This window comes from Atheta coriaria, unplaced genomic scaffold (genome assembly GCF_025399875.1).
Source record: "Atheta coriaria isolate IRGN ID8LTWV9N9 unplaced genomic scaffold, Caltech_Dcor_3.1 hic_scaffold_2_pilon, whole genome shotgun sequence".
Classification (NCBI taxonomy): domain Eukaryota; kingdom Metazoa; phylum Arthropoda; class Insecta; order Coleoptera; family Staphylinidae; genus Dalotia; species Dalotia coriaria.
Window position 1 is genome coordinate 2,648,653 of NW_027045444.1, and position 13,106 is coordinate 2,661,758.

The following is a 13,106-nucleotide window of genomic DNA, read 5'->3' on the forward strand; positions in this document are numbered from 1 at the left end:
TGAAAGTACTATAGCCGTGAAGTTGAATTTGATAAGGACGATAGTTCACTTTATCCTTTATCGAATAACAATTGAATTATAAATGTAACTTTAGTAGTTTATGTTTTATTCAATTTTAAAAGTTGAAATAATCAGGCATAAAAATAGGTAACTGAAAAATACGCAAATTTCAACTTTAAAGTGTCGCCATTTTGAAACTGCTTACATCACAACTTCATAATTCTTATCAATGTTACTTCAGTTCATCCCTTATCAAATATTCTTTGAATTATAAGTATAACTTTGATAGTTTCTGTTTTATTAAACTTTAAAGTTTATAATAATTAGTAATCAAATGCGAATATCAAATCAAAAGTGTTGCCATCTTGAAACTGCTTACATCACAACTTCATAATTTACAACAATGATACTTCACTTAATCCCTTATCTAATAACCTTTGAGTTATAAATTTATCTCTTCTAGTTTCCATTTTATTCAACTTCAAACCTCTTCTGCTTTTTATTTTTACTAAACAACAAATATAAACTTTAAACCGCCACCATTTTGAACACAAAACAAAATCTAACACTATTAATACCTATTTTCACCCCCTGTAAAATACCGTCACATTCACGCCATCAACTTAATTACTTTGCATTTTATACGCCGTTAAAGTTCATCGTGATCATGTCCGATATAAAAGTGACTTAAACTTTCAAGTCTTTCAAAAAATCAAAATAAAAAGCGTTAACAGTCCATAAAAGCCGGCTCGAGACATTAAAACCAAATGTAATAGATACTTTAATGCGTACATAACCTTTCCACAAATTAAATGCGTACGGTTAAGTCACATTACACACTGATTTCCACATTTTACAATTTCTCAGGAAGCGGAGCGCTGTGTCTTCGCGTTGGCCCAGGCCCACCTCCGAAAATTCCGCAAAAATGTGCGTGACACACCCTGAAATCATTCTTGTAGGCGACAACATAATAATGTTTTTATTACCCTTCGTAAAGTACTTAAAATTTTCGGAACTTGCGCAGAATATAACTTAACCTAAGTCAGTTATGAATGTATTTACATTTTGACATCGAAGGACACATCTATTGTATTACATTCGCAATTGTAATAATTGTTTGGTTGGCTGAGAGATGCGAGTGATATACAACCACCGTAAGTAGTTTATGACTTATTTTTAAGTCATGCCAACTTGTATTGCTGCAGTAGTTGGAGTTTTGAGTTGACTTGAGACTTGGAAGCCGTTTGTTTGGTTCAACTTCAAAACTCAAACATCACACTGGGCAGGTTTGATTCCGTCTCTCTTTTACTTTCACATTGTAATATGCTAAAGAAAAAGATGGAAGGAGAAAAGGTGCAGTCCGCTTGTTGGTGCGCTGGGCGTTAAGTCAGTCGAACGCTAACAGTCGCCATGATCACGTCGCGATCATGAAAAGAACTCAAAGTCAAGTGATAGTGGATTAATTGTTCAACCAACCAAAGATACTGTGATAGTTTATTATTAGGAAAAGTTTATGTAACTTGTTTTGTGATTACATTGTGATATACTATAGGATTATTTATTGCAAGGTAAGTGGCTTAACTTGAGTCACAGTTGTTTGCAAGTTTAGAGGCGAATAAAATATGAAGTATTGAAGATAGAGTAGTAAAATGAACGTGGATAGATTGATTGGTTTATTGGCTGTTATGGTGATTAATTTTATGTTTATTTGTTGCTGGATAACAAAATGGCGGAGGATTAATTAAAATTAACACTTTGAATGGATGTTTGGGAATAATTGGTGATATATTTCAATTTAGAGTGAAATTAATGAATATTAATTAATGTTTATTGATTGAGATATGTGGGTTTGTTATTGTTATGTTGCGAGGTTTGCCTGGATATTGTTATTTCTGTTTTTGCTCATTTTTCGGGGATGTGAAACGTAATAAATTAAAAATAAGCAAATTTTGATTTTGAATTGTCGCCATCTTGAAACTATTTGCAATACAACTTCATTATTCACAAGGATGATACTTTACTTTATCTCTTATCAAATATTCTTTGAATCATAAATTTATCTCTGGTGGTTTTTGTTTTATTAAACTTTGAAGTTGTCATGTTTTATTTGGTTGGGTAAACATAAAAATAAATTTAAATTTGACGCCATTTTGAAACCACCGTAGCTACGAATCTGTAATTGATAAGGGTAATTCTTATATTAATCTTTTATCAAATACTGATTAAATTATAAATTTATCTCTACTAGTTTTTATTTTATTCAGCTTCAAAGTTTATAACAATTCGGTATGAAAGTAATAAATGAAAAGCAAGCACATTTCAACTTTGAATCGCCGCCATCTTTAAACTACTGTCAATATAGCTTCATAATTTATACGAAAGATTCTTCGTGTTATCTCTTATCAAATATTTTTTTGAAATATCAATTTATTTCTTATAGTTCATCATTTATCGAACTTCAAAGTTAATAATAATCAGTAATGAGTAAAGGGTAGTATAAATCAATAAATGATTGGTTATATATTTCTATTCATCGTAAAATAAATTAATAGTAACTAAAAGTTATTGATTTTCATATATGGGTCTTTATTTATTATGTTATGTTGTGAGGGTTGCCTAGTTAAGTTTTTTGTTGTTTTTCTTGGGCGCAAAAACTTTAAACATTTATCTTTTTCTTATTAGCGCATATTTTGCGCAGCCGGCATCTGCCAGCCGATATTTACATTTATCTCCATTTGGCACACGTGTTTGTTTTCCCATCGTGTATGTGCAATCGTGAAATTTACGATCACTTTGCGGTTTTCTCGTCGGAGATTTTTCTCACGAACTTCAAACATTGAAAAAAAAAACTTGTAATATATGAACAATATGTACTCAGCGCGGGGAAAATACTTTTTCTATTGTTATTAAAATAAAGTCCGTGTTTACTTTTCATTAGATTGATAGACTTTGATAAAAAATTGAAAGAGTTTTTTTGTGGTAAAACATGAAAGTTAATTTAAAAGTGACGCCATTTTCAGACGACGGGTGCTAGGAATATATAATTGATAAGGTTGATACTTAAATTCACTGATTATCAAATAACAATTAAATTATAAATTTATTTCGAATAGTTTATGTTTTATTCGAATTTACAGTTGATAATAATCCGGTGTGAAACTAAGAAATGAAAATAAGTAGGGGAAGGGGGGGCAAAGTGGGCCCCCTGAAATTCAGGAGGCTTAAAAAATTGAGGGTCAAAGTGGGCCCCCTAAAATTTTTGATATATAAGATGAAGTTGCAAGAACAACTTATCCACAACAAATTCGAAGTAAGAAATAAAAAAAGAAAATAATATAAGCAAAAAATTGATACAAAGGTAAGAGCCTAATTTTTATGAGTGGGGGCCCACTTTGCCCCATATTCTGATTTTTTTTTTATTTTAATAGACACGTCTTATTAATATTGAATACTGAACAAGGATGTAAAAAATAGTGTAACGAGTAAAAAAAAGTAAACAAATTCCCTTTTTTCGCTTTTGGGGCCCACTTTGCCCCACCCTCCCCTAAATATCAACTTTGAATTGCCGCCATCTTGAAACTGCTGTCAACATAACTTCAAAATTTATAAGGATGATTCTCCATTTAACTCTTCATCAAATATTTTTTGAATTTCAAATTTATCTCTGCTAGTTTTTGTTTTATTTAATTTTAAAGTTGTTATTATTTATTCGCCTTGGAACACAGTAAAGTCAACTTAAAACAGCCGCCATTTTGAAACAACCCTAATCATGAAACTGTAATTAATATGGTTAATACTTACATTCATCATTTACCAAATAATGATTGAATCGTAAACGTATCTCTTATAGTTCATGATTTATAGAACTTTAAAGTTTAAAATAATCTGGAGAACTTAAAAATTCTCCGAAAAAACTTTTTATATTGTTATTAATAACGCGAATGTTTACTTCCCATTAATCAAATAGGCTTTGATAAAAAAAATTGAAAGGGTTCACTTCAATATAAACATAACAAGAATTTTTAACTTTACCAACACCCGCATAAGAAAAAAAAAAGAAAAAGAAGAAGAGTAATGTACACAAATCCACACCATACCAATGGGAATGTTTACGTTGGAGTTAGCTAGCTAGTTAGCCAAATGTAAACAATGTGCATTAACACTTAACTTCTGATGTCCTCATGGACCATGGACCACACCAATGTTTACACCCACCAAACAAATAGAATTTATATTCTCCTCTTATTTTTTCTTTTTTATGCCATATTTTTGATTATGATGTGAATTTGACATCATGTTGAAGCCTAAAAGAATGAGTAATATCTCTCCAGAAACAAAAAACACAAAAAAAAAACATAAAAAATACCAACACGGTGACGAATCTTTGCCGTGTCGCGCATTTTTTATTCCTTCCTGCCGTTGTCGCTTGTGCATGAACGATGACTTCAAACGCGCGGCTTTTGAGAAAAAAAACCCGCGCTGCCGAAGAGAAAAACACCTAGTTCTAGTTGCACACTTTCAGCCACGTACATGAACAATTACACAGAGACACACACACACACACACATACAAAAGCTTGGAAGCTAACAACATCAAAGAGCAATAGCTAGCTGTATCTGTATGTTGCGAGCTCGGAGCGAGCGGAGTCTTCCTCGACGAGAAAAAGAAAAAAGCATCAAGTTGAAAACGAAAAAAAATGTACATTACAGTCTTCGCTCGGCGGTTGTGCGGTGCCCGCGTAACTCAATACTCGATACAAACTTATCCACATATACAACACACAAATATACATGTTGTAGTAGTAGTGGTGGTGGTACTCGTACTCGGTCTCTCGGCATTTAGGCTTTCATGTCGTTGGCTGCTTCGTGAGATGCACAATCTTCGATGCGCGCACCTCGCAGCCAAGTATTCGAATCGAGAATACTTGTACTGGGCGCACCAGGCGGTAAAATATTTTACAACCACACTCTTACACTCACACACATATATACAGAGTGTAGTGAGGTGGTGGTGGTTGTGGTGCCGTCGCCATCGTGCATTAGATACACATTTATGAACCGAGCGCAGGCTGGAAACATTCTTGAGCTGCTTGGGCTTCTTCTGCCGCTTGTACACTTCTTGTGTATACCGTTATTAGGCTGTGGAGCGCGCGCGTTGTGAACTCCAGTTCACGCTGGCTTCTTCTCCTTTCTTTTCGCTCTGTGTGCTGGCTGTGTGGTGCTTGCTGTTTCGCTTCGGCGTGACGCTCGCTTTGTTTGCACGCTTTCGAGTGGTGGTCGTCGTCGGTGTGCATTCTTGTGAAGGTTTTAGCTCTCTTTGCCTCTCTATGCGAAGAAGTAGAGAAGAAGTAAATTCTACATTCTTCAATTCTCTTTCTTTCTTTCTTTCTTTCTAGTGAGTTTGGATGTGTGTATGTATGTGTGTGTGTGGGTTTTGGGTGGTTCCTCACTTCTCAATTTGTAGCCAATTTTTAATGTCGTTGGGTACATCTGCTGGGCTTTTGTCCGTTGCCGCTCGGATGGAGTTGGGAATGTTGGGCTTTGTAATTAGATTTTGTTCGGATTAGCAAAGGTGTGCGTTTTGAAAATTTTCGGGAAATTTTAGTTGTACTACAATGAATGTTTTTTGGGGTGTTGTTGTTATATATGCATGAGAAGTAGGTAAGGTACAAGATGCGATTGAGATGTAATATCCGGGATTTGCGGATTATCTATTTAGGTTTACTTTACTTTGCGTTACTTTGCTTCTTGTGCGCCTAAGTGCTGAGATTTAAGTTTTAAGCGCGAAATAAAGTTTTTGGAGATGTTTGGATTAAACTTTATGTTTACTAAAATATCGTGGATTTGCAAGTAGGGTGTGAGGGTTGAGTTCAATGTCGGTATTTTGGTTTGGTTGGCGGTGTTTATTAAATCAATAAATAATTATTTTGATTAATTTAGAATATTTTCAATTTGATTTTGGAGTTTTATGGTAGCAATTCAGGCAAAAAAATCTGTTTTTATTTTTTATTTTAATTTTTTTTTTATTATTTTAGTTTTGAAATTGAATAAAACATAAACTATCAAAGTTACATTTATAATTCAATTGTTATTTGATAAAGGATTAATTGAACTATCATCCTTATCAAATTCAACTTCATGGTTATTGTGGTTTCAAAATGGCGTCAAATTAAATGTTCTTTTTTGTTTCACTAAACAAATAAAATATGACAACTTTAAAGTTGAATAAAACAAAATCTAGCGGTGATAAATTTATGTTTCAAAAAATATTTGATAAAAGATAAAATAAAATATTGTCCTCATAAATTATGAAGTAATATTCACAGCAGTTTCAAGATGGCGGCAGTTCAAAGTATAAAGTTGTATATTTTTCATTTATTACTTTCATACCGGATTATTATATAAACTTTGAAGTTGGATAAAACATAAACTAGCAGAGATAAATTTATGATTCAATTATTATTTGATATAAGATGAATGTAAGTTTTAACGATATCAATAACAGATTCGTATCTTTAGTCGTTTCAAAATGGCGGCACTTTTAAATTGACTATCATTTTGTAACTAGAAAACCATTCGTTTTTCTTCATTTTATATATCGTCTAATATTACAATTTATAATTAAATATACGTGATTATATTCATTCGATAAAGCAGGAGCAATTTAATTAATATTTAGTTTCTAAGAAAATCTAATTAAGTTGCACAACTTTCGACATTATAAGAACTTTATTCTTAAAAACCGGTATTTACAAATTAAATTATACCGGTAATGAATATGAATACCGATATTTCTCACCCCTAAATATAAATTTATCACTAATTCTATATTTTCTTCTAATTCCAGATCCGGCTTAAAAGACAGCGTAAACTAAACAAAACCTAAAACAAAAAACATTTAGTATACGAACATAAGTGTGAATAATAAAATCAACCTAAACTAAAAATGCGTGAAACTCTGCCCCCGTACGAGATGGACGCTGGCGTTCATAGTCACACCCCCACCGACCGCCTCCTACAACTACAACCCTGTGATTCAACCAACTGTGACACATGCACGGCACAGCACAAAACACTCCTCAAACCGCGGCGGAATATAAACTCACCTAGTGCTAATTCCGGTAGTGGTGGTGCTTCATCCTCCACATCCATCATGTGGTGGCTGTCCGTGATACTCACATGGCTCCTCATCGTCACGTCAATGTTCACATCCGTCGGTGCATTCGGCAACGAATTCGACAAAACCGAACAACTCCTTGATCGGATCAACCTGGAACAAAGCATTGCGGCGGTCCTGCAAAAAGTCGCTTATGGGAGCACCACGAAGCGGTCCATTCCGGACAATGCTTACCCAGTGACCACACTAGCAACACCCTTCCTCACCACATTCCGCTACACGGACGGTGCGGATGAATACCTCCGCGTGGATGTGAAAACCCCCGAGAATCGGGAGATACCCCGGTCGAATTTTGACTACGAAGAGAATTACGACAATGGTGGGTATGGGAGTGACTTGGAGAAGGACCATGTCCTGCCCACGAGTGCCCCAGCCGCGGATATCTTGAAAAACAATAATAATCAGAATTATGATAATCCGAATCGGTATAAAAACGACCGGAGTAAACCACACTATGAGAGTTATCCGGGTGGATCAGCTGAGGGTGTTACCGAGGTACCCATGGTCAAGACCACCACGATGAATGCGCTGCGGAATGTGAGACCTACGAAGAGTATCTATAGTAAAGACGTTCCTAGTTATGTTCCACCGAGTAGGACCTTTTTTACTCCTCCGTTACCTCCGGAGTATTTAAATCCGTTTGCTGATAAACCCACGTTGAGGGGAACCAATTCGGATGGGTTCGCGAATAGGAGACCCATACCCCCACCGAGTCTCATGCCGAATAAGGATCGGATTCCTTTCCGGCCTGATTTACCCCCGAGTAAAGTGATCAACATGGAAAGGGAAAGAACTCCAGAGAGGAGTATGCCTTCCCTGGAACACACCATCAAGAACCACACCAATGATGATAAGGATAAAGACAAGGAGAAGAAAAAATCTCTCAATACACCATCGCAGAATGCGAAAGTTGATCACCTAGGAGAGTTTTATGGATTGAATCGACATAATGAATCCACGTTTGAGTATGAAAAGGCCTACATACCTTCAATAACCAGGATACTTTCCGGGTCGAATGGCCGACGGGATGATATACCTGATATCCTACTCAGGACGGTCACAGCCACGCCTAGCACATCGAAGAGTGAGAATAAAAAGACGAGGAATCCGAGTTCCGTTGAGCAGAGTACCAAGATTCAACAGCAGCATAGACATATTGAGCAGATACCGGAAGCAGCAGCTGCTGTACCCCCACCTGCGGGGACACCTCCCAAGAGGGATGAAGGTGATGAACCGAGGAGGGATATACCTCTACAACCTGCAATAGGTAGTGGGGTATCATCAGGTTCTGGAGGTAATCGTAGAGAAGAAAAAGAACGTTCTGAATCTGTGATTGTTCAGAAACCCAAAAAGGACCTCATGGAGAATGTGGACCTGACTACACAGTCTTCAGAGTTTAATTTGCCGAATGTCATTGCTCCCAATGTGACCAAAGCGTCTTCGGATGAGATATGGTTCATCGCTTGGAATGTACATGTCTATCTCGTGGTATTGTGCTATATCCTGCTTGCGATTTATTCCATTTACAAACTGGTGAGGTATGAGAATGACCCGCATATGTTCACGAAGAGTTACTTCCTGACCATTCATCTGATGCTGACTGTCATCTGCGTATTGAGGATCTTCTATCTCACGTATGATCCTTATAATGTTGAGAGGTCCTTCAATGTATTCCTCTATGATTTCCTGCATAACTTCCCCCTGAGTTTACTGGCGACTACCTTTGCGATTCTGATCCTGTTTCTCCTGAAACACACTTTGACTCATTTGAAGGTTAAAACTCGTCCGGTGTTTCTGGTCCTGTTTGGTCTCCTGCATATTATGCTGTGCTTCACGTCTAGTTTACTGGAGACTCTGGGGTACTTCGATAAAGCGTCTTTGGTCTTCTGCAAGACCATTTTTGTTCTGCTTGCGTGGAGTCTTGGTGTGAGTTATCTGTACCTCTATAAAATCATCAAGAATGTCCTTGCGAAGAAGTCGCAGAATTTGAGTGAGGAGTGCACGGCCCGTACGAGTTACGCTTCGCATATTACCATTGCGGTTGCACTGTTGTTTATCCTCTTGGGAGTTGTACAACTCTACGCGTTGTTCTTCATCAAAGTTGATCGCTTTGATGCTGAGATTAAACACCATTGGATCCTGTGGTCTTTTGAGCTGAGTGTGAGGTTCATTGAGATTTGCATCATCACTCTGCTGGTGGTTGTGGTCTCGTTGAGGTTGTCACAGAGGGAGAAACAAACAGGTGGATTACAACTCTTCCCCTGTACGACCAGTGAGACCTCCAGTGATAATATGTATCCGAACAACTGCAATAGTAACCCGAATGCGATGAACTACAGCCGGCAGGAGATGGTCCTGGATACGTTGAATCGTCATCAGGAGAGGGATAGGGATCGGGATAGAGATGATGTGAATCATTTGAATATGGGACTAGGGATGAATATTACACAAAACGGGCATGTGGGACACAATGGGCATGGGTACCCTGATGGGTCTTTCGATATGAAGAAACCTTCTTCTGCTGCGGGTACAGGTAGTGGTTCGAATAATTCCGGAGGTACTTTGGAGAGGGATCGTGATCGGGATTTTGAAAGATTCGAACGCCCGAAATGGGGCTCGGAGAGGATGGGTTTTGATAGAGTGTCTACCTCCTCGAGAAGCACCTCCAACGGGCATAAGAACTACGACACTGCCAAGTATTACAAGCCCAAATACGCGCAACACCAACAAGAGAACCCCTACTCGGAACCAGTGGACCAGAATCAATACGAGCGCACGCGGCATGAGTTCGAACGGAATGACTTCGATCGCCGCAGCCGGAACTCATCCAATACTTCAGGTCGTAGGTCCACCACGGGCCGCAGCAGGAAGAATCATCCACGGCCACATCTCGGGGTGCAGACCCTGCCGAGTCACGATAGACACACACCACCGATTTTGGGTCAGACTGGTGGTGCCCAAGGTCAGCCGAATCCCAACCTCACCGAGACGATGATCGTCGACGAGCAGGGTTTCGTGCGCTTCAGGCACATGCAGGACCTCGAGTACAATGACCGCGCCAAGCGGCACAAGCACGCCATCCTCAACGACGTCAACCACTACTCGGACGCCTGATTCGTCACCGCCGAGGGGGACATTGCCGAGGTGTGACCCTCACGAGAAGGTGGGAGAAACTACGAGTAAGACCACGGTACCATTTTCTGTCTGTCTCTCCGTACTTAAACGATTTACTCGACGGGTGTTTACGAATTTTTAGACTCGAACTCGGCGTATATATTGCAGACGCAAAAAATTATTAAGAAATTAATAACGAAAAACAAAATGCAATGCGTATTTAGTGCGTGGTGTCCTTGTCTGTGTTTTAAGTGAATCCTTTTTTATTGTACATAGCGTAATACACACAACACACACACACATACACACATTGAATTTGTTTTTTGAAAGCAGATTTACGTATTGACTTGGAACGAACAAAAGGCTTTAGATTATTTAGATTAATATCTTTTTTATTAATTGATGATGTGGAAATTTTTAGGCCTATTTGTGTTAGGAAATTGTGATTTGGCACGGTGCTGCGCGTTGTCAATGGTTCAGACTGAGAAACATTTATTTATTTTTTCGTTCAACATCACATTTTTTACTCATCGTCATAATTATTAAATTAAATTTAAAAAGAAATTAAAAACAGTTTGCAGTAGGATTTATAAGAAAATGTTTATACTGCGAACGCAAACCGTCCAATTGAATTGCAGATAGACCCGAGTGTGTGGAGCCACGCCCTCTTGCGACTTTTCTCTAGGTGTGTTTTGAGGTTATAGAGAAATACATACATGTTCGATTGGTCCGTAAGCGTCGGGGCGTGGCCGCGCGACTGCCCCGCGCCCGCGGCAAAGTGTTTTTTGTACATATAGCGATTAAGTGTAAGTAAAATAGCTACGTATATTGCCAATATGAGTATTCCTAATTATAATTTATTGTTAAACGTTTAACGGACGCTGAATTACGAAGGGGGCGGAGCATGTGCAGGAAACACGCCTACTTTGAGCAGCCAATCAGAGAATTTTAATCGAAACACGCCATGTTTTTATGATTTAAATATTTCACAACTAACAATATTTATAATAAGAATAATTACAGCCATTTTGTTATTAAATAATAATTAATTATTTATTAAAAAATGGTTTTAGTACAAATATTACACAACTACAACGAGACTGATGATTTTGCGCCAGATTTTGCTATTTTTTGTTTATATTAATAACAATTGTGATAATTTGATGCATTTTTGTGAAAAGTAGGCGTGTTTTGAATAATATACACTACGCTCGGGTTGAAATAAGCGATGACAAACATCAAACACAAGTTGCGACTTAAAACGATACAAATTTTAGTAATGTTCATATAGTTTTATTAGGTGATAAGTGATAAGATACTTACCGTTTAGGCGCCCATAGCTTTCGGATGTTGTAACACGGCGAATCATCGACGAATTTTGATTTTTATTTTGATTTTTATTTTTTGTAATATTTATATGTAATCCCTGTCCACTTTTTTATGATTTTGTACATATTTATTTTTTATTGCAATATATTATTATTTTTACCTCTGTGTTTCTGTCCGATAAGTATCTAGTGCCAACTCTGATTGATCTGATCTCCACCACTCGAAACACACTGTATGCGCATATATTTGTAACTCTCTCTCATATGTAAACTAATCTTTCTCTCTTTAACTCACGCATCGTAAGCATGACTTATAAATTAAGCGCCGCATTAAACGTAATAACTGTCAATACTCTGTCTTGAACGAAGCAAACAAGTGTCATAACCTAACTTAACAATGCAACCAAATGTCTACATCTATATTTACATTTACTAGTAACGAGATGAATTTCACACGACACCCTGTATGATCCCTTGTGTATTGTGTATGTTTGGTTATGTTGCCCTGAACGTACCACCACCCCGACACACGAAACTAAACTAGAGAATATTTATATATTGAACATGAAAAAAATAATTAATTATTGATGAGTGAGAGCGTGACGAGAGGTTGATGTGACGATGTGATCTATTAAAGCTAAACGAATGCCCCCCGGGAGAAAAAAGAAGAAGCAAAAGTTGATGTGTAATTTTTCATACTAAACGCGTGTAATGCTGCAACCCTTTCAACACACAACACACAGATACATGATACGCTAGCGCGCATGCGCACATCTCTCACACATACACGAAACAAGGAATAAATCTACATTTACACTCACCGTACACGTTAAGAGTAAATAAACAATTGTATAAGATTATTATCTCTACTAAGGAGCGGCGATGATGATGATTATTATTAATAACAAAGGTTTACTAAGAAAATTTCAATGAAAAACAAAAAAATCGTAAATGAAGGCCTCTAATAATTAATGATAACTGAATGCAGTGCGCGCGAATATTTAAATAAATAAACAAATGCATTTGAAAGCGATTCGATTTTGTTATATGAACTTTTTGAAGATACTATACTATACAATATATGAATATTGATAAACGAAGTTTAAGAAATAATTAAACAACACGACGTGGACGCGGTGGAATAAAAGAATGAACAATTGTATTATATTATTGTATAAATATACTCTAAGCAAAATGGATATTGCTGGTTTTATTTAATTATTAGTGTTTTATTGATTTTTGTGGTTTGGTACACCCGGTATATGAATATGTTGTTTAAGTTGCCTATGGTGATAGTTTAAGTGGTGGCGACTTCTGTCGGTAGAAATATGAAACAGTATAGATAGAGTGTGGCATGATTTGTGTTAAATTCAAATATTTTTTTAACAAATCGAGTTGTTTAAGCTATAAAATGTATTGTTTTCGATGTAAATATGTATATTTTATTTGTTAAAAATGATTTGGTTGTTGTTTGTTGCGGTAAACAAT

General features: G+C 36.8%; 1 protein-coding gene across 1 annotated transcript; it reads left to right on the forward strand.

Annotated features, from left to right (window-relative positions):
* Positions 1-1,403: 1,403 nt before the first annotated feature.
* On the forward strand, positions 1,404-12,817 carry LOC135801510 (uncharacterized). The gene is made up of 2 exons (XM_065315033.1): positions 1,404-1,568; positions 6,847-12,817. Exon 2 carries the CDS (start codon positions 6,946-6,948, stop codon positions 10,288-10,290), a length of 3,345 nt encoding a protein of 1,114 aa, XP_065171105.1. The 5' UTR covers positions 1,404-1,568; positions 6,847-6,945; the 3' UTR covers positions 10,291-12,817.
* Positions 12,818-13,106: the final 289 nt, after the last annotated feature.